Below are 26,835 nucleotides of genomic sequence, written 5' to 3' on the forward strand. Positions count from 1 at the left end.
AAAAAAGAAAAGGGTTCATCAGTGGAATAGCTCTGTGGTTGGATTCTCTATCACTGAAGTTTTTAATGTATTTGTTATTTTATTTTTAAATGAAAGAAAATGAAACTACTAAGGCCAAGAAAGATTAGGCATTTCTCCAATTAAACCCCTGTATTTTCAAACCACTGACATGAGTGGCACTCCTGAATAACAAAGTCTATCATTTACTTATCTTGCATAATTCTTAACAGCAAAAACATTATGAGAGTGTAATGGTGTCTTTGTGCTGCATACACACCTAAGGTGAGATTCCATTTTCCCCTTAAAGATATCTAGATAATACTGAACAGCAGCAGTTCTCCAAGTCTCATCTGATGGACTGCTTATGCTTTTGAACAGATACAGCCGAATTTGACAAAATGAAAGAGAAAAAAGAAAAAAAACCCACAAAAACCCCATCACCCAAATCGCATTGAAAATACAATTCTATCTGACAGCAGCTGAAGCTGCTCTAAACCAAATGGAGACTGAAATAAGAAAGTGAACCTTGGTATAACACTAATTTGCTACTGTCTGCACTTTTGCCGTGAGAACAAGCATTTTTCCACTTATTTAGTTCTTCAAAGAAAAAGAGCTCTTACAGGCCTGCTTCTAATGGATGAGCTGCAGAGGACCATGCAGCAGAGAGTAAGGGCTATAAATAATATCCAGAAGTGGCTTTAGGAAAAGGAACTTCATTCTTTTTTCAATTATTTCAATAGTCCAACATGTCACTGCAGAAATCTTACAAGTGTATCTGACTACAAGAGCATAGGATTTAATTTGTACTTCAGAGTACCATAGGAAAAAAAAAAGGATGCAATTAGTACATGGCCTAGATAAAAATTCTATACAGCTGGCTCAAAATTGCCATTATCAGTAGTTCACTGTTAAAAAGAAAAATGGATCAAACAGGATTCTGTAGGAGTCTGTCCTGGGTCTAGGACTATTCAGTATTTGTTAATGACCCAAAGGAGGAAACACAGAACATGTTATTAAGTGAAGCAAGTTGGTAAAGGTTTGCAAGCATGATAGAGAATAGGGTAATACCCTGGAGAAATAAGAAACAACGCTGAACTTCCCTTTGCTTTAGAATTCTATTCGATAACATTCAAGAGTGTACTTCTAAACTAAAGCAGGAATAATGAACTGCACTAACACAGAATTTAAAGCTATTTCCTAGACAGTAGTGTCATTAAAAAAATAGGACATAGTGGTCAGCTCATAAAGCATAATGAGCCCAAATCAACAACATCCTGTTACAAAACAAAAAAAACCCCAAACAACCATATTTGAAAACAGTAGGAATTAGAAGTACAAGTTATAACACCTTTACCCTGCAAAGGCAACAAACTAGAAAACATCTGGAGAGCACACTCAGACCTCCAATTTTATTGTCTTTCAACACTGCATCCTTATTCCTTACATATTAGTTAGCTTGAATAAGCAGGATTTGAAAAAATTGACTCAGCTTTATAATATATGGACAGTTACACAGAGAATGTATATTGATTAATAAATATTTAATAGATAACAGCTATTTAAATTTTTATCTATGTTAAAATAAATATAATTCAGTTTACAGGGAAAAAAATATCACTTTTAACTTTTAATTATTATTTAATATTATAGTGTGCTTGAATCAAACTAGTAGTTTTATAATAAGATGTTTATCCACCTTGGGGTGATTTCACCTAAACAACGTTTGCCTAGGCTCTGTATCAAGCAGGACAGAGCCAAAAATTCTAATAAACATGAGAATAAATTAGCTTACCTTCTCCTTACCCACAAGACCAGTTATCCTGGCCAAAGAATTAGGGTGGCTTACTAAGTTCCTTTCTTGATAAATCCATTTTTGACATTTCTTACTGCTTTACTGTCTGTCTTGACTTTTTATATTGCCTTATCAACTAATAATAATACTATCATCCAACATACTGGGCATCCAGACTGGATGGAATATTCAAATTTTTAGTACTTTCTCATTTCACTTCTGTTTTTTTGGTGGTTTTTTAGACAAATACTTGTTTGCCCTTCTCAGCCTTCTGAGATCTCAACTATCTTCTATGTATTTTAAAAAATAATTAAAGAGTATATTGAAGACAATTATTCTGATAGTACTTTCAATATTACTTTAATAATTGACAAGGTGAATACACTGAAGTTATCTAGATATTGTTTCAACTTTTCTTACCCTATTCTGGACTGTATTTCTCTTGTTAAAATTAACAGCCATCAAGCATCTCATCTTGAATTATTATTTTCTTTTTCAAAAAGAGAACAAAAAAGTCAGTGAGTACTTAAGTTTTCCCTTTTTCTTCTATTTATTTTCTTTCTTTCCCTTAAGTAACTGACCAAAATCCTTCTCATGTTTAACCAACTGTTACAAAAAAATTCTGGTTGGTCTTTTGTTTCCTCCTACCAACTTGCTATTATGCAACTCTAACACTTCTGTTTGCATTATTCTCCTGTACTCATTTTTTTCATTCATCAGATGATATCATATCATCCTCGCTTACACTTTTCTATTTTTTTATGTTGCTGTTTTTATTACCTCCTGAACATGAAAAAAAAAACCAAACCACCAAAAAAACCCAAACCCTCCTGAGGCTGCCGTATTGGCCCCTGATAAATGTTCACATATTTCTTCCATATTGGGAAGTTTGCTGCTGTACTTGAATAAACAGGAAGTGTTAACATCCTTGGATTTTTTTCCAGAGTGACTGCTCCTACCAAATATATATATATTTTATATATATATATGAAAATATATAAATATATATATAAAAAATATATATATTTATAAAATCTTCTTGTGAGTTTGAAGAATTTTCTGATTTCCCGGGGACAAATAAAAATCTTCATACTCTTCTCATTTTTTAAGTTTTAAAGCATGGATTTTAGAATAAATTAAAAATTTTTACTTTCTTTTTACTACCTAGGGTAAGCCATATAGCAATCTGACTGAATACAGAGTTTAATTATGCTCAAAGGGTATAAGCTCTAGGTATAGAACTGCTTGTAATCTCAGAAAAGAAAAAATTGCATACCCCCTGAGAGTTCAGGAATTCTGCTCCTATTCTGAGTTAAGGCGGTTGATTTCTGGACACAGGCAGATAATACCATGGCAGCACTTTCCAACTTTACTTCCTGCTCCTCCTGACAAAGAATACAGGTCAGAACTTCTTTCTCAGCAACAGATGGACCTCGTTTGGGACCCAAAGCAATTTTGGAGTAATCAATTGCCGAAGACATGCTGTAAGACCATAAGTGACACAGATATAAAATAATCAGATGGCTTTTCCTAAACAAATTTATTCTTCCAGGCATCTAAAAATGTCATATACTGCTAGTATTTCTGGTTTTATATCAAAGTGCTTTACAGAACTAAACAATGACCTAACAATGAAGAAACACCCCAATCCTCACTAAAATACAGTATTCTTCAAAAATAGGAAGTGGAAACTAGCTAACGTAGAATAACCCAATAAAATGGATTCAGACAGTAGGACATTCAGGAAATTGTATTCAATATAGATTAGATTAAATCTTACAGATACACTAAAATTGTTTCCCATTCTTGAAGAAAACATATCGAAAATGAATATCACTACCTTAATTCAAGACTTTATGACACAATAAGCTTCCATGTCTTTTTTTAAATATTCCTTATTCCAGAGTTTAACAATGATTTATAGAACATGATTTATTAAAGATCAAAGCACACAGAAGTGATCTGTACTTTTTTTTTTCCAGCAGATATCTCTATCTTCCTGATTAGTTTTGTGCAGCCCCAATTAGACCTAAATTGTGAGTTGTATTAGGTATACTTAGATATTGTTGAAGCATCTCTAGAGCAGGAGCAATCCATATGAATAAAATTATAACCAAGATGAACCAAACATCTTCAGTATGAAATTAGATTTTAAAAACTAACAAAAAAAAAAATTATCAGCAACTTGAGCTACAAGAAGCATATTTTCTTCATTGCAGCTTAGCCTTAAGGCATATCGGCTTTCAGATTCTTTCAAAATTAAATACTTAAGTTTTCACATACGGTAGACAGTCACCTCCAAAATTACAGTGTTGTCAACTCAGCAGCTTTCTAATGACATTTTTTCAAATGTTAAGCAACGTAAGTATCCACCATTTGAAGAAATAATTAAATTTATCATTTATCTTATGCTGCTCTACAAAGTGAGTCCACTGTTCTTACATTAGCATACACATGCTAGTTTACATATAATTCTGTAACAGAAGATGATTTAAAAGTAAATAGAGACACAAGTTTGCTGACTGAGATGACACAATCTGTCCCTTGAATGTATTTTCAAAAATTTTATGTAGCATAATGAACTTATGTAGCAGGTGAACAACTCTTCACACCAGAACTCTGGATGTCTGTTTTCTCTTACCTTTCTTCCTCCATAATAGCATCTTCTTTCCCCTGTGCCTCCAGTGTGTTTTCATACAGGAGCTTATGTGTTTCAATGAAATTCCTTTGCAGTGCAGACATCTGGGCCATTATCTTCTGACGGTGCAATCTAGCTGCTTCCGCCTTTCTCTTCCGCTCAGCTTTCTCTTTATCCTGAGTGCTCTGGGTCTTACAAGAAAAGAGAATAAAGAAATCACAGACAAGAGAGAACATCAAAAAATAAGAATCTTTCCCTAACTCTATGCATTCTAACCACTGACATCAAATTCCCTAACTGACAACACTTTAGCAATTAAAAAGTTAACTGCTATGTGAAAAATGCAAAACTAAAATCTTAAATGTTGACTAGGTTCATTAACCTAGTCTGAAGAAAGAGATTTTGAGAGGTCCACAAAAGGTCACTAGCACAATCCCCTGCCCAAAGATAGGATCAAGAACACCTGATCCATTTTAATTAGGTGCTTGTCTGTTCTTAAGAAACATTAACAAGGTGAACATCACAAGCCTCTTCCAGTGTTTTGTTATTCTCCTCACAAACAAATTCCCTACTGAGTATTCAGTATCTCCCCCTACAGCAATTCAAGAAAATTTTATCTTGAACTAGCTATGAATGACACAACAGACAGGTTGTTTCTACATTTTTGTGGCAGCATTTTACACATCTAAGGATTGTATTTTCCCCTATTCTTCTTTACTGTAGACTGGAAAACTATTCTTCTTCCAGTACTTCCTCATCTATCATGTCTTCGAAAACTATAAACAAAGTATTTCTATGCTTTGGAAATGTAGAATTCAAAAAACACAGATAGACTTAATTAAAACATATAGAACCTAATTCCTCTTGTTCAAGTACTTAAGGCACAAATTCAACATTATACACATTTCTTTCATTCACAATACCATTACTTTTTGAGGAAATGAAACAACACAAATTGCTCCACATGTAGCAGAACTGTGAGAGTCTCACTTCTTAGTGACTTCTGTATTATGTTTCCTTACCTTACCAAATATCATATGACACCTCTTTCAAAAAAGAAACACAGCATATGCTGTGATAAGTTTAGAGCTCTGCATGCAATGACTAGTCAAGAGGTATTTTGGCAGAAAGCTGTTGCCAAACAGAATGTACAAGAGCAAACTGGCCTGTCTTTGCACACAAAGGGTAATTGGATTCTTCTTTTCTATTCAACTGTCAATTAAAATAACTCATGGGACTGCAGTAATGTTTGAAATCGCCATTTCACTGTGTCATTTGACCTCTGGCTTCAAAAGTTACTTTGAGGGAAGGGGGTAAAGACTGATACAGAAACAGAATAATCACCTAAACCTGATGCCTTTCTACAGTCAAGGTAAAGCAGATTAACCTCTTGGTAGGTCAAAATTACAAGACATCATTTTAAGTGGATTTGTATTTCTAACTATTGCACAATGACAACATAATAGAAAAGACAGTCAAATCATAAAGATAAGAAATGGAGAACTGAACACAAATTACTCCTTCACCCCTCTCAGTTATTTTTTAACTCTAAAGTACAACCAAAACTGCTGCTGGTAATTCTATGAAACATGCTTAACATAAATATAATTTATTAAAAATATTAATCTTGGAACATATATCAGAATATTTAAAAATATCATTTTACATAACAATAAATTTAGGCACATTTTGAAAACAGTCATTCAAAACATCAAACACAAGGCTTCCACTGAACTTTTTTTTTATTATTACCTCATCACTTTTTGTAGCTTCTGAGACTGATGTAGCTGCTACTGTTGTCAAACTAGATTTTTCTCTCAATCTTTTCACTGTGTCAAACATCTAGGAATAGAGACTTAGATGTTAAAAATAAAATGCAATTTTGCTCTTATTACAGTAAAGACAGGATTAAAGTTTTTAATATTTAGTTTCATGTTATTTTCAGATTTTCAAACAGATGAAACCAACTGCCATACTCCTAAATAACAAAAACATCTGAGACCATATGTGCACTCCTGTTAACGCTGCTGTGTCTGTATCCTAAACCTGGTGAGCGCTGCTCAGTATGAAGGAAAGTAAAATTCTTCCAAATTTTCCATTCTAGCACTAATACCACTAAGCAGCTAAAGCATCTGTACATCAGAAGGATAGACAAAGACTGCTAGCTTATTTCAAGTATGTGAGATGTGAATCATCCCATGGAAACAGTCATGCAAAAACCTATATATCTGGAACAGAAAGCTTTACAGCATTTGCTCAATTAGTTGAAAGTGAGCCTTCGGTTTTCATTTACTACTTTATCTAGCTATTTTTACTTGAATAAGCATCTTGAAGTTTTGATAATATTAAATATTCTACATTTCCTATACATATCATTAATAAGTTAAATATACTTTTTAAAGTACATTTTTACTTTTGCCCTTAGAATTTTAGAAGAATAACTTCTCAAAAAAAAAAATCTTTCAAACCTGCCTCCCTAATTACCAAGATAGTCCAATTTTAATAGCTGAGGATAGTTTTGGAACCCTGTTATGGATTCTTACCCTCTTTTGCAAAAGCACTGTCTTCTATATTTGCCACCTAAAAAACAAGAAGCCCCCTAAACAAGAAGCCTAATTGGAACAGGACAGTGGTACTCCTGCTAAGAAGCAGTAGCAGCCTTCTATGCTAGAGAAGGTGTCACGGCTCTAGAAGTTTTTCCCATGTCTTACTGGGTAATAGCAGGGAGTTGGATGGAAAAATTCCCCAGGTCAAACATACAATATGGCCATTAATTAGATCCGTATGACTCAAGTCTTAATACAAGCAGTCTAAAATGATTTCCCAATTAATAAGCTTTTGCTTATCACTTGCTGTTATTATGCATCAGAAATACGAGGAATAACGTTTAGACAATAAAAAATGTCATCACTGGAATGAGTTATCTAAGCAAAAATTGACTCAGTAATTGAAAGTAGAAATAGCAAGTACAATGACTCATAAGTGTTAATGCAGTATTCAAGAAACCATCTTGTCTGAGGGGGAAAAAAAAGTTTCAACAGATTAAGCTTCTCACGAAATTGCAGCTCTAAACACTGGGTTATATGTAGGAATCATAACATCTTTTATAAAAGCTTTTCTAAACTACTAAAGGCAGATCATACTTATCTCCCCCTTCCATACCTGTAGTATCCAGTTGACTGTGTCCTTCTGTGCCTCTAACTGAGGAACTCTTTTTAATTTTTCCAGAAGCATTAACACATTCACAGCATTCAAGGCTGAGCTTCCCATTCCTTTACAAAGGAGAGAACAATAAAAAAGCATGGGTCTTCAGAGTAAAAAACCACCTCAACATTTTCATGTATTTATAACCATGGACATGCCTTAAAATCTTGCTGATTATATAACACACATACATGAACACAACTGTATAGTTACATTTGTTTTAATTTCATCTGTTTATTCCAGTTAAACGTAGTATAACCTTTCCCCCTCGTAGATCAATAATTTTTGCTACTTCCAAGAGCAGAAGTACAGACACAAACAGAATTGCCTTCTGCTTCAAGGAGAAGCAGTAAAGCTCTTATAGCTCATCTAAGTTTGCAAACAGCTCAGTGTGCACAACTTCATTTCTATCACAAAAACGATTATAATTAATTGTCTCCTCACACCTTGGTAACAGTTCATAACGTTCTAGGCCATTCTCTAACACACACGCTTTAAAATTGAGACGATTCTCTTTAATAATATCTTTTTGCAGCACTTTCCATCTGAAATTAATTTGCATATTTTTAGAAGTGAGACAAATATATTAAATTATTTTTTTTTCCAATCTCTTTTCAATAGGAGTTCTCTTCCAAAAATACTGATTATTTTTGTATCCCTTATGTACAAACGGGGCTTTGTTTTTTCTGGTTATGCAAAGCTAAAGCTGGCGAAGAATTCTCCAACATCTCAGTTGTAATTACTTTTAGTGTATTCCTATAGTTGACATGAAATATGTTCACTGTGATGGCAATACTTCTCGCTCAACACTAAGAAAAATTTTTAAGAAGTGAAATGGGAGTGTTTTTCAAACAGCGACACCTCTTTACACAACATTTTTGTGTAAAAAATAAAATAAAAAACTAAAAAAAACTAAAGGCAGTTCAGCTTTATGTATTTATTTATTTACATAGGAGGTATTTAAAAGGTGTAGATGTGGTGCTTAGGGACATGGTTTAGTGGTGGACTTGGCAGTGCTACGTTAACAGTTGGACTCTGTTAAAGGTCTTTCCAACCTAAACAATTCTATGATTTTACTTCACAATTCCTATCTCTGTTTTATTTCTCAAGTGACAATTATGTTTAGCTTGATAATGGATTTTTAAAAAAATTTATTCTTATACAGTGAAGAAGAAACTGGGGATAAAATGGAAGATTATTTAGAAAATATAGATTCCAACTCCCACTCACTAGTCTTGAATGTCAGATTAGGAAGTGCTCTGTAGGGATTTGGAAAAGTAAAGAAAAAGAAAAAAGCATGCTTCATAGCCACTAAACTTTGCTTCTATTACCACTACCATAGTAAAAGACTTTAACTTGCAAGAAAATCAGTAATCGTACAGCCCAGGATTACAGAAGATGGAGACAGTTCACTTAAAATCCACTGCCATTTTTCAAGGAGTTCTTGGTTCCCATTACAAGAATGTTCTTGTGAAGGAAGAACCATTTTCAGTTATTTAACAGCAGTATTACTTTTCCATTTCTTTCCCAGGAAGAGAAGCACATCTCCTCTTCAACATACCTGGCAATTGGGAACAGAGGAAGCTAGTCCAAACCTGGTTTCTTGATTATTTTTTTAAAAAAAAAGTTCGCAGGCTTTAGTTCTGTAGCAAAAAGTAAATCCTTTCTGACTAAAATCACTGAATACTTTCTTCTAGTTTATTTTTCTCCTTACAAAATCAAGTTAGCATAATATACGCTGCTCATTTAAAGACAAGGAAACATACTTGTTGCTTTGTGATAAAAATCAAAGGTTACTTCTTCTTCTGGAGACTTCTGTAACTGCTGCTTCTCTTCTAGTAACCCTAAAGAAAGGAGATGAAGCACCTAAAAAGAGAGAATAAGAAATCTCATTCACTGTTAGAGGTCTGGAAAACTGGCATATAAAATAAGGATGTTTAATACAGTTCTGTACTGTACACTGATATAGCCATTATAAAACACAAAAACAAGAGAAAAAACAAGAGAAAAAACAAAAAAACAAGAGATCATACATGGAAAAGTTAAATAACAATGCACAGTATCATCTTCCTGCATATTACTTGCACTAAAATTAATAAACCTTGTCATTTTTCTGATACAAATCTATGAATATTTGCTTAATTCCATAATCCAAAGATTAGCATGTAAGGCAAGGCAGCTAAATTATCTATGCACTCTAACAAAACTGATTAATTCAACTAGCCTGTAAATTCAGGTCCTAATCCTACAAATATTAAGGAAAAAAACCAAACCAACTTCAACAATATCAGTAATTCCTTTTTTTTCAAGTATAAAGTCCCTGTGGTGAAATGAAATGTTTAAATACTTATAAAATTCTATTATTTCATGACTGAGGCCCCAAAGACATTCACATATTTGGAGACTTTGCACCTTACAAGATGAAGCAATTCCAATTTAACATGATCAAAGGGTTACTGATTTGCACATGAATTTTCGAGAAAAAGATGAGGTAAGAATTACATATTGAAATAGCTTCAGTAATGAGGCAACACAGGGGTGAAAGCAAAATAGAAAACTGAAGAATATTCCCTATTTAATACTATTGTGTTTCACATTTCTATTTTACAGTGGAGGTAAGTAATTAGAAATACTTTCTTTGTCAGCAAGATTTACAAAAACAGGTCTGGGGACAAAAAAGTAAATTCTTATAATTCAAAGTTGAAGTTTACCTTTACACATTTTGATTTTATCATAAGCAGTTACGATCAACACGGGAATGACCATAGGAAGAAGACCAAAGCTAACCATACCATTTGGATCATAGCTTCAGTCCACAAGTGGGTTTCCAGTTCTACAGCTCTCTGAAGAATGGTCCGCAGTATGTGCATCATAACGTCACAGTTCAGAATCCTCACCACATTGCTGAATGCAGGACTGAAGTCTGGAGGAGGTGGTGGTGGCAACGCTAGAAAATGGAGATGTGCAAATATATTAACAAACTGGCATCTCAAAGATTGCAGGCAAAAAGTAGAGAGCACAAACACACTAATTACAGTGAAAGAACAACTGGACCTTTAAATTAAGAAAACCACGCTCAAACACAATTGTGCACCTTACTCAGCTTTTCTCTTCAGCAAAACTAAGCACTTTTAGTAAGTTCTTATATAAAACACATGCAAACTAAGCTAAACAATCAATCACAAGTACTTAGTTGTATCTGTAAATGCACATATTTAATACTTTGCACTGCCTTATCATTTATGTATCACTAATAAACATATTGTGTTTTGCATCAGACACAGTTTTCAAGTCACTGAACAAGAGCAAGCAGTGGATCTTCCAGAGTGTAGCATCTCACATGAGTGTCCCACGCCTATATGGCTGCAGCTCTAAATTCTTCCTGTACCAGGGCATTCTGACCATTTCTAGCTATGTACATTTTGTGAGCTAATATTGAAACCGTGTGATGTGGTGTCTCACCCAGGAGCCACCTGGAATTTTGGCATCTACTAACAGCAGTTCATTTAACATCACAGCCTTTCCCTACCTGGAAGCATTGACTTAAGTATTCTTTTGGTACCTGGATGCCTATTTTCAGAAAACTTCATGAATGCAGTGACTCTGAAATCATCAATCTTTTGACCATTTAGACTGAATGAATTAGAGAGTTACTGACAAAGACAACACAGCCACATAAAAGCATATGCATGAAGTATCTGCAACAAAGTGGGTAGCCTCAGGCTATGTTGATACACATCAACATAAACAGTTATCTTTATTTTGGAACTGTATTTTCCGATTACATCAATGCGAGTTTCTGACAATTACATCTAAATATCTGCATTTTTAAAAATAGATGTCCCTGCTAACATTTTAAGCTGCTAAAGTGAACGGGGGAGGTGGGGGTGAAATGAAGAAGGTACTGTTGGAAATCTGTGAACTGTATAAACAGGGGAGAAAGAAACCAAAAGTAATCCAAAGATACTTTTTTTTCCTCCTTATTTTCCAGCTGTCACAATCTTCTGAATTACTTATAACCGAAGGAAATTAAATTTTTCCAAAGAAAATGTGATTTCCAATTTAACTGCAGCCCTCCTAAATGACAATGCCAAGTTATTCTTTTTCAGTTCCACAGTTTTTCTACTGAAAGGAACCCAAAGCAATTAAAATTTACTCAGAATTAATTTTAACTATCTTAGGTATGAAATGCCATACTGTCCCTGACTGTACACAAGAATCAAAATACGTTTTAGAATAGGAAGTAAAGATTAAAGGTATTCAAAACTGGAAGGTCAATCTGGGAAGAGAAAAATAATTATATCTGTTGCAACTCACAAAAGCAGATGATAGTTGATTTAATTAAATTGTTCATTGTACTTATTTGTTCAGCTTACAAAGTCCTCCTCAAATCAAATCAATGCTCGTGACTTGAATGAGTAAAACTCAAAAGGGAATTAACATTTGTGTTATGATGGAAACATGGAGTTTTATTGTTACATGTATTTGCAGCTTCTAAAAAAGAAAATTTTGATTTATAAAACTTAAGCCTCAAGCTACTTACAGAATGGATATAAGCACTAGTTCCTGCAGCAACCTTCTCTACACGGCATTCTTATGTCTCAACACTGTGCTAGAGAAACTACTCACAAAAAATAAACTTTTGCCTCCTAGTTACTCCACCATAAAAAACTCAAAGTTGTTGATTTTGTCAATGGGTACTATGCCATATTTATTTGTCTACATGGAAATTAAACTAAAAATTCCAGAACTCCTATCTTTGTGTTAATAAAAAAAAGAGAAACGTCAGGTGCTAATTTATTACAATTACAACAAATCTAATATGAACTCAACTATCCATGATTGAGTCATAAGCCATCTCTCAAAGCTCATTTTATATGCACAACTACATACACTACTGAAGAATTAGCACATCTGTTGAGTCATCAGTTACAAAGTTTTACCTTCATCTCTGTTTTCTTGTTTTCTTCTTTTCTTTTGTGTATGTTCAGCCTACAGAAAAAGTAGTGTTGTTATATCAGCATCTCTACAGAAGCATACAATGAAACAACGAGAAACCCTAAACTAGAAATGTGGCAAGATACATAATCAATACTTTGTTGTGTAATTCTTGTGAAATCCATTTAACAATATTGCATTTCGTATTTCAGTTTGTAGTAGAGATAAATAACCAGACATATTTGCTTCCTTAATAAGAGTTATAAAAGCAAAGCTTGGGATTTTCCAGTTCAAAGATAACTCTTAAGATACTTCGTTCTTAGTATAAACAGTTAACAGAGTTAATATAGAAGTCACCATAGGGAAAATACTAATACAAACCATAACACGTCAATTTTTATTAACAATCTTGACTTCATTACAAGTTTAGTTTTGATGTTAGTTATATGTAATCTTTACTGAATCAGTTTCTTTAGAATCCATTAATTCCTTTGATTCAGCAAAATTATTTGGACATTGGTAAGTATGAACCATTTTTTAACTTCTGAGACTGAATCTCACACTACTTACCTTGCTGTGCTGGGTCTTGGTATAGTGATAAAAGAACATATTGAACTCCTTCAAGCATTCATCTTTCAGTTCATAAACTCCATGGCCAGATACACCTGGTTTCCTTACAGAGAAATATTTCATGACATACAGATTAATAATGTATGTTCAGCACATCTTTGATTGCAAACCAACTAGTAACACAATTTATTTTCTAAAGAAATGCTAGTAAGAAATGGAATAGTGATGGTTGGTCCATTAACCGAAGAGCACTGAGTGAGTACAGTTATCAGTCTTCAATTTTCATGACTGTTTACTACTGTAAATACTACTCAGCAGCAAAATATTTCTAGTCTATACCATCTACAGTACACCATATAGCCTCTGACAGATAAATTCTAAATTTATGGCTTAGAATTTCAGACATTGGATGTTATTGTATAAAATTCATTACTGTCTTTAACCAAGGTACAAAACAAGTAATACAAACAGCTACTTTCCAGCCAGTGAGATTTTTCGAACCTTCTATATAAGTCCAAAAGCAAAATTCCTAGGTACACCTATGTTTCCCCTGATTAATCATTAACAAGCAAAACACGTGACATTTAAAATAAGGCATACTAAAATAATTAAAATTACAAGACATTTTTCTGACAAAAATAGCAGACATTTGAACTAGTTTTTCTCAACTGCTACTATTGATTATTCTATATTTGCTTGCACACACACATATATATAGGTATGTTAAAAAAAAAATTAACTCCCAACTGAAGTTACAACAAGTTAGGAACTAAGTAACATCTAAACCAATGATTAGGTGGTGTTTGTCAAAGGTACACGAGTTTTTAAGGCTCCCAACCATCTTTCAAATAAAATGAATTTTTGAAGATTTTCCCACTAGGATTTGAGATTACTAAACTCATGAGACTCCTCAAACTGAATGTGAAGAAAGAGGGCACAAAAGGAGAGAAGCAGAAGCTTTGGACATTTCATACACTTTTCTTTCCTATGTATATTTGAAAGCATATATATTTTATTAAGACAGCAAAATATTAGCTGAACAGAGACTGTGCAGTGCAGGTTGTTTAACCCATATAATCTAAGAGATCCTATTTCACATTCAAGCTACTTATAAGACAATATTAAGAACTTACTTAAACGTAGCCACTTTATCAATTACATTCTCCAAGCCAGTTTCATTGTTCTCCTGGTAAAAAATTTAGTTTGGGATAAATATATAATGATTCAAATATCTTCAGTATTATGCTAGGTATAACAAAAATAGACATACAGATTTAGATCAATTCCCTAATTCATGACTTAATATATTCTGCCCACTATTATTCAGAAAGTAGATATTCATAATTGACAAGTTACAAGGAAGTACCGAAGACAGATAATACTTTCATTTAATCATGTAAATTTTATTTATAACAGAGCTGATCTCCAGAAAGAGCAGTGCCTTACCCAACCTCAACAGAGGGAAAAGCAGAGTTATAGTCTCTTAAAACCGTGGATGTGGATCATCCATTATTGGTTTATGATAATATATTCCAGGCTATTTCATTTATAGTAAAACTCACAATAAAGCTTTTTGCATTGATTGTCAGCCCTGGAAACTTGCACAGGCTATACAATCTAATCTCTCCTTTGCTTGAATTTTCAACAGTTGGAATAGAATGGCAGGGAAATTTGTGCTTTCAAATAGACCTGTACAATACTTGACTTCCAACTGATCTGCACGGGTTTAAGTGATCAAAATTACAAGATCAAAGTTATTGACGGTACACAGGGCAGAATGGAATCCAACTGCATGGTCCTACAGGGCCAGAAGAGATAATTTTAAAGCTTCTCTTTCTGAATCTAGGAAAACTACAGCTGAATATTCCATCTCTTTATCAAAAAGCACAATCCCCATAAAAGCCTTTTCAGATTAGGCCAATTCATGAATCCATGACATTTACCAGTAATTTACCATTACATCAGTAAGGTATGTAAGCCCCTTTGTCATGCTATTTTGTAATTTTGAAACCAACATTTAAGCTTTGTATCAGAAATAAAATGCTTCCATATAAAGATATGGAAACTGAAGAAGAAAAAGACATAAAACAAGAAAAAGTCAATTAAGGAAAATAAATAAACCAGGACTCACATTTTCAGGCAAGGACTTGGTAATTGCACTGTGAGCCATTGGTTCAATACATAACAGATGGATGATTTCTCTCATGGTAACATCTTCTTTTGTCACATTACTTACTCCAGGCACGTATCTTTCCCCTACCAGAATGAATCAAAAGGACAAGAATAGCAAGTATGACAGTTATAAAGCAATTCTGAATTTTGCACAGAGGTAATGCTATTGCTGAGATATTTCATAGTATAAGTTTGCATTCACTAGAAACCTATCCCAAGTGTCTGAGAGGGAAAATGTTTTTTAGCCTAGCTTCCTAACAAATTATGCTGAGATGGAGTTTCTCTTCATATTCTACTTTAATAGTCAATTATGAAGTTACCTAACAGCTTCTTTCACTATGCAACCCCTATTGCTTCTGCTTAACAAATACTTGTGTTACTGAACCATCTATTTAAAACAGGCATTCTCCGGTATCCTCTCCATACCATCTATGTTTAAGAAAGCCATCAAGGCTGTTTTGTCAAACTGCAATAAGCCATTACTATAGCAGAGAGAAATGAAACTTACCCACAACATAGATGAGAATCTGTAGCATCTCTTCTATTAACACATTACATTGTTTGATCAAATCCTACAAGAATTACAGAAACCAGTTTTTAAAAAAATCAAGCAGGATAATCTATCAAATGACACTGTACTCCGAAGACACCTCCATTCTAACAAGCTAGAAAAAATACCTGTGCTTGTAGAGAGATATTATTCTGCAACTGAAGTGCAAGATTCACATCCAGGAAAGGGAACAACAGCTAAAAATGTATCTCAAATGAAGGGTTACACGTAAGTTCAAGCCTCAAGAAGTAATACAACAATCCAAGAAACTTCCAGCCAAAATAAGAACACATAATATGGCTTAAGAGACAGAAATTTTATAGAGAAGTCATTTACGTGGATTTTGGTAGATGTCTGATGAAATAAAGGTCAAACAGGGCAAATCCTGTTAGCTAATTTTGAGTAAGTGTATTGGGTTTGTGTGGCAGGGTTTTGGTAGCGCGGGAGGGGGTGACTCCTGTGAAAAGCTTCAAGAAGCTCCCTCAGCTCCAAGTCGGACCCACCTCTGTGCCAAGGCCAAACTAATTAGCAACGTATTTAAGAAGGGGAACCTGAAATGGAGGGGGGAGTGAGGGAAGCACCTATGCAGACACCAAGGTCAGTGAAGGAGGAGGAGGAGGATGGGGGGGGAGGTGCATCAGAGCAGAGACTTCCCTGCAGCCCGTGGTGAGAGAGCAGGCTGTGCCCCTGCAGCCCATGGAGGTCACCGGTGGAACCCATGGGGGACCCCACGCTGGAGCAGGGGCTGTGCCTGAAGAAGGCCGGGACTCTGAGGGAAGCCCACACTGGAGCAGCCTGTTGCTGGGAGGACTGCCCCCCCCGGGAGGGACCCACGCTAGAGCTGTTTGTGAAGAGCTGCAGCCTTAGGGGAAGGACTCACATTGGAGCAGTTAGTGGAGGACTGTCTCCCGTGGGAGGGTCCCCACGCTGGAGCAGGGGAGGAGTGCGAGAAGTCCTCCCTGGGAGGAGGAAGGAGTGGCAGAAACAATGGGTCATAAACTGACCACAACCCCCATCCCCTGCCTCCCTGCACCGCTGGAGCGAAGCAGGTAGAGAAACTGGGAGCAAAGCTGAGCCCAGGAAGAAGGAAGGGTTGGGGGGAAGGTATTTTTAAGATGTGGTTGTATTTCTCACAGCCCTAGTCTGTTCTGATTGGTAAATTAGTAGTGGTGGTGGTGTTCAAATTAAATTGATGGCTCTTTTCCCCAAATCGAGTCTGTCTTTTGCCCATGACCATAACTGGTGAGTGAGCCCTCCCTGTCCTTGTCTTGCCTCCAGAGCCTTTTGTTATATTTTCTCCTTCCCACTCCACCAGAGAGGAGGAGTGAGTGGCCAGGTGGTGCTTTGTTGCCTTCTGGGATTAAACCACGACAGTAAGCCTCTACAAATTCCGAATACAAAATTATTTATCCTACCACTAGGACATGTGTTGACTGACTTTTAGTGTGGTCTTAAACATGCAGTTATCAACAGTAGCTAGTTTCTCTTATTAATGTTCCATAAACTCAAAGCAAACTATCAACATAAATACTTGCCACTTACCTGATCTTTGGTGGGCTTCATCTTTCTGAAAGCATCAGTAAGCTCATATCTCTGCAGTATCAGCAAGAGGAACTGGTTTGGATCCATAAGAGATGCACCTATCTATCAAAAAACCCAAACTAATATGAACATCAGTTACTATTACAGTTCATCACTAATTATAAAAAATACTTTTTTACCAAGAAAAACTTTTAAAGTCATACAAACTTTATTAAAATTAAAAGAAATTCCATGAAAATTTTATGAGTCATGCAAGCAATGATTCAGAACATTATACCTGGAGCATGATGATGTCTTTATCATACATCTCTTCTCTGCACTTAACATCTTGGTAATAGAATACCTGAGAAATAGGAAAAGAAATAGGAAAACAAAATTTAAGCAGAGAAGTAATGTAATGCACTGTCAAATATGCACCAGTTAATGTCTGAGGCTTTTTTAAACTGTACAGCACCTTAACTGAGTAAGGGACAGTCCCATGTTTCAAAACAAACATGTACTTTGATGGAAGTGAAAAATGTTTTTTCACATATCCAGTGAACATCTATGCCATACTTCTTCACACCCTCTTCCAAGACAACATCACTCTAATGGCTGCTACTGACTGAAGTCAAAATCTCCTTCTCCTACCCCAGTTCTCAAAGAGACAATTCCACAGGTGGCTACCAACATTTACTTTGATTTCACCAAAGGGTCCTGTGAAAGGTAAACACGGAAGATTTCTTTCATCAAAGAAGAAAAAAAAAAAAAAAGTAGTGAAGTCAAAGCAGGCAAAATACAAGTACCTAAGGATAGACTCTTGCTTTACTCTTGCAACAAAAAAGCCCACAAGTATAAAATGTTTGTCATGTTCAGTTATGTGGCACTCAAAAGTTTAGTATGAGATTAAAGTAGTTTAACTTCTGCATATAATGACTACCATACACTAAGAGATTCTTCTAACATTTTAAGTTATAAGCAACAGTACTAACAGTACTTATGGAGTGATTTCTTCACCAGATCTGAAAGCAGTTTACAGTAGACATCAGTAACATTAATGTCATTTCACAGAGTCAGAAACAGTCATAAGAGAGATGAAAATACTTATCTAATACAGGGAGGCAAGCCACTGATGAAGCTGGAAATCAAACCAAGTCATCTAAATCCCCACCTAGAAATCTTTCTATTTAGTGTAGAAGTGACCCCCGCGACCTCTTTCTGACAGAAACAGCACTGGGAGCATTACTGAGAAACACTTGCATACACCATTAGGACCACCTCACTACCAAATATTGTAGGAAGTACCTGGCTTATGAGGGAGAGTCCATTCCTTCTCCACATCTCTGCAGCAACCTGAGCAACCAAGACAAGACATCGCAAAGGATATTCTACTAGCAGTTCCACTTGAAATTCTTCCTAGAATTTAAAAAAAAAGAAAAAAGAAAAAAAATTGAGTAAGTCTGTCAGTGACTTTAGAAGTGCAAGTCCTAGTGAACAAAGACACACTGACAGCAGCAAAATAATTTATGTGTGCACAGCATTAAAGTTACAGGATATAATTCTAGGCGTTTTTCTTCCCAGAGTCTAAATCACAAGAAGCATTTGGAGAAAAAAAAAAAATCTCACAGGAGAAACAAACTCATGCAATCTTGAGATGGTTCCAGTCTTGCTTAATCGTACATGAAGACCTACAAAACCAAAAAGAAAAAAATTAGAAAATAAATCAAAATCAGTAAAGTTTCTCCTCCAACCCATTCTAAATGTTAGCTAAATCATCTACAGTTCAGAGAATTACAGAAAAAAAGTCAAAGTTTATTTAGGAAAGACTTGTTACTTTAAGATATCTGTTACATTATCACAACAGTTCTTACCAGTCTTACAATCTGTTATTTTATGAATAAATCTATTCATTTAATGAATTCATTAAAACATTTAAATTGAGATGCTAGGCAGTATTGGGAAAATTCTAATTTCACATTTAAATCATACGTCAGTAATAACTGAATTTCAAGACAACAAGGCTTAACAGATGGTATCTTGGTATCAAATGATGTGATAAAGAATCTACAGCTTAATAACAGCATATGATTTCTTTTGTATTCTAGAGAAAGTGGCAATCACCCACTGCTGTAGCCCTTTGTACTCTGACTGGAAATCTGTCTTGGCATGCTGCAAACATGTCTTTTTATGAGGAGCACTTTAGCAGTCCTAAGATATATGTGGCTGGGAAATAAATTTGAGATACAGTAATAATGAACATTCATTTACGCAAACCAGGTGGAAACAGAACCACGTAAATTCAGACAGTCTAGAGAAAACTGAAGATCTCATTAAAACATGAAACTTGTCCTTCTTGCCTGACTTGCTTATCTCTCTGCTGTTTAAAAAAAATGTCCTCCAACCTCCATGGTAGATTTTTTTTTGAGCAAACCTTTCCCTTAGAGGGACATCTGGGGAACAGGGTTGCCTGATCATGAGAATGTCAGAAAGTCAGAAAGTGACTGATCTGTGAAGCGCTTAACCTAAATGCTTTCTAAAATAAAGAAACAGAGATTGATGATAGACATCATTCAAATAGCAATCAAAACAAAACACATCACGTACCAGCAAGAGTCCTAGACAGCGGTAAATGTATGCTGACAGGGTCTGCAGACACTCTGTAATGCCTGCTCTCCAGAATATGGCCACACAAGTGAAACACTGTCTTTTCCCGTGAACGGCCGTTTGTGCTGCACCTCATCACAGCTTTATGACATTCCCTGTAGGCCTTGAGCAACAGCTCTTCCTAGAATTTAAAATAAATGCATAGCATTATATTTAAAAATCATATATATACACTAAAATTCCTCACTTTTTTCTGATGGCATAAACAGTTACTAAAAATCCACAATAGAATTACTACTGTTTCTTAATACTGAGAAGTACTGGACTGAAGCAGTAGAACATCCACTAAAGCCAACAGAGAATATGCTTCTGTTAAAAAAGGGCTGCTCTATCAAATACTCTAAAGTCTACGTACTTATTTAAGCTGCAATGTTAAATATTTTGCATGGTTAGCACCCCAAAATAGATCAAAAAGCTCCTGAACTGTTGTAGCTGTTCCTACTGAAAAAAAAAAAACAACACTTTAAAATATCTTTAAGTTTACAAATTGTAAAATTTCCTCCCTTCCTCCAGCACAAGGATGAGCTCCATCACTAATTAAGACTACTTACAGTGCAATTACCCAATTAGTGCAAAGTTTCTGCAGTCCACTTTTGCAATTAAAAACGAACAGCATGTGCTTCAAAACCTTAATACTTGACAGTGATACCATGAACGTAATTCTCAAGATTTTGAATTATGAGAAGTATTTTCTCTATGATTTGCCTCACACCCTGTGCAGCTTTGTCAGCTAGAGGATTATATTTCTTCCAATATCTCTTCTCTCTGTCACACCACGGATTAATTTGTTCAGACTCATTTTTTGTGGAGATCTGTACTGAACAATAGTGAGCTTTTTTAAAAAGCTGCTATTTAATAAGCACTCAGGAATATTCACAAAAGGCACACATGTAAGAATTCCAGACAATTGATATACTTACGTCACAGGCACACCACTCCTGGAACATCAAAAGAATGTTCTTGAGCTGCATCTGTATAGCAATAGCTGCTTCCCAGTCAGGGTCCACCTCAATGTGCTGACCAATCTGTCTTTTTATCTCCTCCATTCCCTGAAACGGAGATGTCACAAAATACTCAAGCTAGATCAGCGATCACAGGCTTAAAACAACACAAAATCCCATAAGCACGTGGTAAAATATAGGTTGTTCAGAAACATGTAGCTAAAATGGATGAATATTAATTTTATAAACATTACTTTTTCACCCACCCAAGATAGGAACTGAAGAATTTACCATCTTAATTGCATATTTATATCCACAATATTGCTATGTCCAAAAAGATGAGCTAAAAAAGTGCTGTAATATCTTTATAACAGCATATTAGAAAGAAATTATTTAGATGTGTTGTACCTGCATGCAAGTTAGAATCCTTAGGAAAGAAACAAATCCTTCTAAAAACCGCTCTCTCAGACGGTCTGTCCATAATGTAGGCTTGCTGACTAAGACATACCTGTCCCCAAAGAAAATATTATCATCTTTTGCTCAGGCTTCTCTTCTGCTTATGCTTGTATTGAAAGTGTTCTTTGTATTAAAATAATCAACTGCATCATCACATTACATCACCCTCCCCATCTCAACCTCCTCTAGTAGAGTTGCTTGGTGCAACTCCAACGGTGAAATTAACAGATTTTTTAATTCCAAGGTATTTGGGATGGTTTGCTTTGACATTATTCAGTTTATTAGAGTAATTTGGGACCTGTAAGAGTGAAAAATGCTATGCAGATGAGGATTATACAGCCTTCCCAGAATGATAAAGAGCAGAAGTAAATTTCTCATACTGACTCAGAGTAGATATATTTTTTTATTAATACAATTGTTATATGGAATGATACCAGGGAAAATCATCAAAAAATGTGTTTATAGAATATCATTTTGGATTTGAAAATGTTAAGATTCCACCAAAAAACAACCCATTAACATTTCAATGTGTGTTTTTTGAGGGTTTGAGGTTTGTTTTTAAAGCATTTTTATCATCAGATTCCTGAATTGAAACACCTCATCCTACTGCCAATTTTTTTAAGAATTGCTCTAGCTTCTCAGCTTTACACTTACCTGAGGTCATATATTACTGAATATACCCGGTTCAGTTTGTCCTGACTGTAACCTTGGAAGTTGAACTTGTCATTTTTGTCTAGGTACTCTGGAAGCACTTCTAGGAGTGTCTCTGTAATGATAGTGATTACATTTTGTTCTTCAATAAGATGTCGGGCCTGCAAGAAGAAAATTGAAACTTTTTCTTCCTATTTTTGCTGAAGAGAACTGTCAATATAATTTTTCCTTTGAATCCAGTCTTTCTGATTAGAAATTATTTTAAGCATTTGTAAAGAGTCCAAGCTACAAAAACTCCCTTAGAATTTATTACGTATGAACACAATTTCTATCGACTTAGCATGTTTGTTCACTCTGACAGCTTCAATGTAACAGACATGTTACTTTTTCTAGAAAGATCTTGTAGAAAAGGACTTCTACATTAGTACTTCAGGCAAGAAATATATAACCTTTAAAACCTATGGGTATACTTTGCCCCCACAGGATTTAACGTATTTCACCCACACAAAAAGACATATAATCATTTTTTTATCTCCTCCCCCCCAAGTTTTTAAAGTTACATAAGAAGGTAAATGTTAACAGTAAATGAGCACAGAAAGTTAATGCAGAGAACAATGCTGCCTAAAACTTCTACTTATTTGCATTCCCTCTATCTTCTGTAAGGAATTTTCACATAAACTCAAGCTCCTGCTTTCATATTGGCCTTCACAAATCTCAAAATCATTCATTTACTACTCAGCAATGCATAAAGACTCTCTGCCAAGTACAGCAGTCTGCAAAGGTGGTACTGCTAGCAATTCTCAAATTTATTTTAAATTTCTAGCAGAGACAGGCTATACATACCAGAGTAGGTACAGTGAACATCTGAACTGAGAGTGCTGTCACAGAGAGAACTCTGTCATGATCATCACTGATGTATTCTTTCTGCAGTGCCTTGTAATACTAGGAAAAGAAAACATTGGGGAACTCAAATAAATAAAACAAGTGTTAATTAGAAGTGTTTAACTTTTTATTTAAGAATTACATCTCGGTGCCCTTCTTCCTTTCTAATAGAAGCAGTTCAAACAAAAACAGCACAATGTCCTTGATACACCAAAGCAATTAAGTATGTGCCCCACTGCCTTAATACTGATTTATATACAGTTTAACTGTTCAGTCAGACTGGAACCAAAATATTTTTTCTACTACAACCCTTCTTCCCCAAGAAAAGAAATTAAATATCTGAAAAAAGGATCAATAAAGACCTTGATTTATTAGAAAACAAGTCTTCCTCCTGCAGTGAACTGCATGGGTATTTATTCAACAGCTGTCTATAAAAGATGTGTACAATGAGGAGTGTAAGTCTTCATTTGCTTTGTTTCAGTCCAGAGACATGAAGTGTCAGTCACCTTTATCAGAATTTAAAAGTCTCACCATAAACCAAACAACACTTGGTCTTATGTTTTGTGTATTTCCTAACTATTGTAGCTAACTTTTAAAAAGAAAGACGAGTTTCAGTTGCAATTCATTTGCCATTTCAAAAGATACACGCAAATATTAACAATACTGCATTCAAAATGAGCATATAAGGAACAAACCAGTGACATTGAAATTAATACACTTTATAAAAGCTAATCTAGTTGTTGATGCTCTGCTTGTTGAAAACTCATTATTGAAACAGTCTCCAAGCTTGGGGGAAGTTTTACAAAGCTAGTAAAAATTCACAGCATAAAAAGCAAATAATCATTTACCTTCACAAATTCCACAGCAAAAAGTTTTTTATATTCCATTTCCATGAAAAAGCTACTGAAGATAAGTTCATGAAGAACCTTCCTTGCCCCTGTGAAGAGCCAATACAATGCATGTCACTTTATTGTACTAAGATGCAGCTTTCTGTGGAAGAGGAGCAGGTATTAAATTGTAATTAAAAACCATTAAAAGCCTTGAAATGGTTATGAAGTATATGAACAAAGTTGTTAATATTCTTTTTTCTATCTTTAATGTTTATTGGTATGTATTTAAAACATAGAGTAAGCATCAAGTCACTCATAGTCAGGCTATGTCTTGTGAAAAGATTCTTCAAAATACATAAAGCAGGAAAAATTTATGAGGCAAATACATACCCAAAATATTTATTATCTCAGATCTAAGAACAACAGCTGTATAAAAAGAACAATATAAAAGCTATAATGAAATGTAACTCTACCCACGTAGCACTTAAGACTTTTACACATTTGTTACACACATGAGAAGTTAATTTGCCTCTTCAGTTTACAGCAACATGGATACACAAACCTTTATGAAGTTTTGCATCCCACAGCATCAACTTGCTTATGAAGCATGGCTTTTCAGACCCAGCTTCTTCGAGACATATCTGACAAAAGATCTGGCGAAAGTCACCTATAAGGATAAAACTATTCATTTGTACAAGAATGCGTTGATAATTAAATTATATGAGCCAACAAAATGAGAATTACAGAATTCTATTCTTTTAAAAAAAAGGCACCTAAGTATGAATTATTTTTTAACAACACTTTTTCCTCAGTGAACATACTCCCACATACTCTCCCCCTTACTAATTTCTTATTATTATTCTTACCTACTTTATTTAATAAATTCAGTGATGCAGAAGAGTATTTTAAAATTAAAAGCATTTAGATAGCTTTTGAAAGCAGATCCATAAAAAGAGTTCACTATGTCAGCACAGAAATGCACAATCTAGGCAAGTCTACACTGGTCCCTGCCTTGAAGCCTGAAAGTCTTTTGTAGAATTTCAGAACATTATTTTATATTTTCTTGCACCTATCAGTAAATACAGTACTTCCTGAAGCAGTTTTGGGGATCAGCATATCAGAGTCACCCACAGGTTACTACTGTTCAGAAATGAGCTCTTATATTACTAATTTCAAAAGGAAAAGTGGAGTGCCAGGAATCGAGTTCCTGACAACCTGGAAGTAAATAGTATTGAATGCTTCTTGATCTGTGTTCTACCACTTGAAGTAAAACCAGGAAAAGAACAGGAACCACCAGACCACAAAAAGCATCTATGTCAAAAGCATTTATGTATATAATCAAGAAAAACAAGGACAGGAATGTTAAGACTTCAATCTTTGTGTTTGAAAACTCTCATAAAACATATTAAAGTGTCAGTTGACCTATAACAATTTCCTAACCCAGAATGCTACACCCAACATGGGAGACTCCTTTTTAGTTTTAGTTTATCTCATCAGCTAAAAAGGTAATGCTTAAAAAACTAACATTCTGGGGATTTGCTGGGGCACTGACACCAACTTGTCTATACTCACACAGAATCAACAGCTGAACAATTAGCTGTCAGTTTGTGTTTTAAATAGAGTAATTCCATAACATTGCAAATAGTAAGAAAAAAAATCTAGGAACGAAAATGTAGATTTAAAAAAAAAAAAAAAAAAATCTATCTTTCACTAGAAACCTTGAAATAAACCACACAGTCAAAAGTTTGTACCAATTAAAAGAACTGTCTGAGAAACTCCAACAAGCAAGTAAATACCATCACTGAAATAAATACAAAGTTGAAAAAGAACAGAAAGCTACAATTTGTAAAATCTTGTAAAGAACTACAAAAAGGTACAATTCCGATATATGTATTTCAAGGGAAAGGTTGGAAACCTCATAAAGTTCAACAAGGCCAAGTGCAAGGTCCTGCACATGGGTCAGGGCAATCCAAAGCACAAATACAGGCTGGGGGATGAGTGGATTGAGACCAGCCCTGGGGAGGAGGACTTGAAGGTATTAGCAGATGGAAAACTGACTATGAGCCAGCAATGTGCACTTGCAGCCCAGAAATCCAACCACATCCTGGGCTGCATCAAGAGGAATGTGGCCAGCAGGTTGAGGGAGGTGATTCTCCCCCTCTACTCTTCTCTCATGAGACCCCCACTGCAGTGCTGTGTCCAGCTCCGGGGCCCCCAACATAAGAAGAACATGGACCCGCTCAAGCAGGGCCAGAGGAGGCCACAAAGATGATCAGGGGGCTGGAGCACCTCACTTATGAGGACAGGCTCAGAGTTGAGGTTGTTCAGCCTGGAGGAGAGAAGGCTCCACAGAGACCTTACAGATGCCTTCCAGTACCTAAAGGGGGCCTACAAGAAAGCTGGAGGAGGACTTTTCACAAGGGTATGTGGTGACAGGACAAGGGGTAATGGCTTTAAACTGAAAGAGGGTAGATTCAGATCAGATAGAAGGAAGAAGTTCTTCCCTGGGAGGATGATGAGGCACTGGCACATGTTGCCCAGAGAAGCTGTGGCTGCCCCCTCCCTGGCAGTGTTCAAGGCCAGGTTGGACGGGGCTTTGAGCAACCTGGTCTAGTGGAAGGTGTCCCTGCCCATGGCAGGGGGGTTGGAACTGGATGATCTTTAAGGTCGCTTCCAACTCTAAGCCTTCTATGATTCTTTGAAAGTAAGTGTTCAGGAATAAAGGTAAGAAATTCACTTCATTATCCAAGCTTACAAAAGAGGCTAAAGCAGATCTACCCTATCAAGAAGGAGAATAAGCAGTGAGTAGAGATTAATCTATGCATATTTCTACAGTGAAAAGAAATTTTATAATGGCTTTAGTTTGGCAAAGCACAGGTATAATAAAACCCTATAACAGAAATCAAAGTTAGATTGATTCAGAAATCTTTAAAATCATGAGCATCATCAAACACCAGAACAATATTTGAAAGCTTAAAATAGACTTTCCACTACTGGACAAATTTTTAAATTAAGGTGTGTGTTTG

The 26,835-nt window shown here is 35.3% G+C and overlaps 1 protein-coding gene across 6 annotated transcripts in view; it reads right to left on the bottom strand.

Moving 5' to 3' along the window:
• The window catches only part of UBR1 (ubiquitin protein ligase E3 component n-recognin 1), a 79,284-nt gene that overhangs the window by 22,858 nt on the left and 29,591 nt on the right, over nt 1–26,835 (bottom strand). For all 6 annotated transcript variants that reach the window (XM_074867896.1, XM_074867895.1, XM_074867897.1 and 3 more), the window contains 22 exons: nt 24,372–24,476; nt 23,828–23,916; nt 22,941–23,039; nt 22,101–22,258; nt 21,399–21,498; nt 20,970–21,098; nt 19,990–20,170; nt 19,012–19,073; nt 18,691–18,801; nt 17,684–17,749; nt 17,407–17,508; nt 15,823–15,886; nt 15,274–15,398; nt 14,276–14,328; nt 13,143–13,245; nt 12,578–12,626; nt 10,427–10,581; nt 9,401–9,500; nt 7,593–7,702; nt 6,183–6,272; nt 4,434–4,621; nt 3,069–3,274 (listed from right to left, as the gene is read on the bottom strand). In XM_074867896.1, coding sequence (XP_074723997.1) covers nt 3,069–3,274; nt 4,434–4,621; nt 6,183–6,272; nt 7,593–7,702; nt 9,401–9,500; nt 10,427–10,581; nt 12,578–12,626; nt 13,143–13,245; nt 14,276–14,328; nt 15,274–15,398; nt 15,823–15,886; nt 17,407–17,508; nt 17,684–17,749; nt 18,691–18,801; nt 19,012–19,073; nt 19,990–20,170; nt 20,970–21,098; nt 21,399–21,498; nt 22,101–22,258; nt 22,941–23,039; nt 23,828–23,916; nt 24,372–24,476 — 2,445 coding nt within the window. The remainder of the gene's footprint in view (nt 1–3,068; nt 3,275–4,433; nt 4,622–6,182; nt 6,273–7,592; nt 7,703–9,400; nt 9,501–10,426; nt 10,582–12,577; nt 12,627–13,142; nt 13,246–14,275; nt 14,329–15,273; nt 15,399–15,822; nt 15,887–17,406; nt 17,509–17,683; nt 17,750–18,690; nt 18,802–19,011; nt 19,074–19,989; nt 20,171–20,969; nt 21,099–21,398; nt 21,499–22,100; nt 22,259–22,940; nt 23,040–23,827; nt 23,917–24,371; nt 24,477–26,835) is intronic.

Source organism: Strix uralensis, chromosome 4 (genome assembly GCF_047716275.1).
Source record: "Strix uralensis isolate ZFMK-TIS-50842 chromosome 4, bStrUra1, whole genome shotgun sequence".
NCBI classification, from domain to species: domain Eukaryota; kingdom Metazoa; phylum Chordata; class Aves; order Strigiformes; family Strigidae; genus Strix; species Strix uralensis.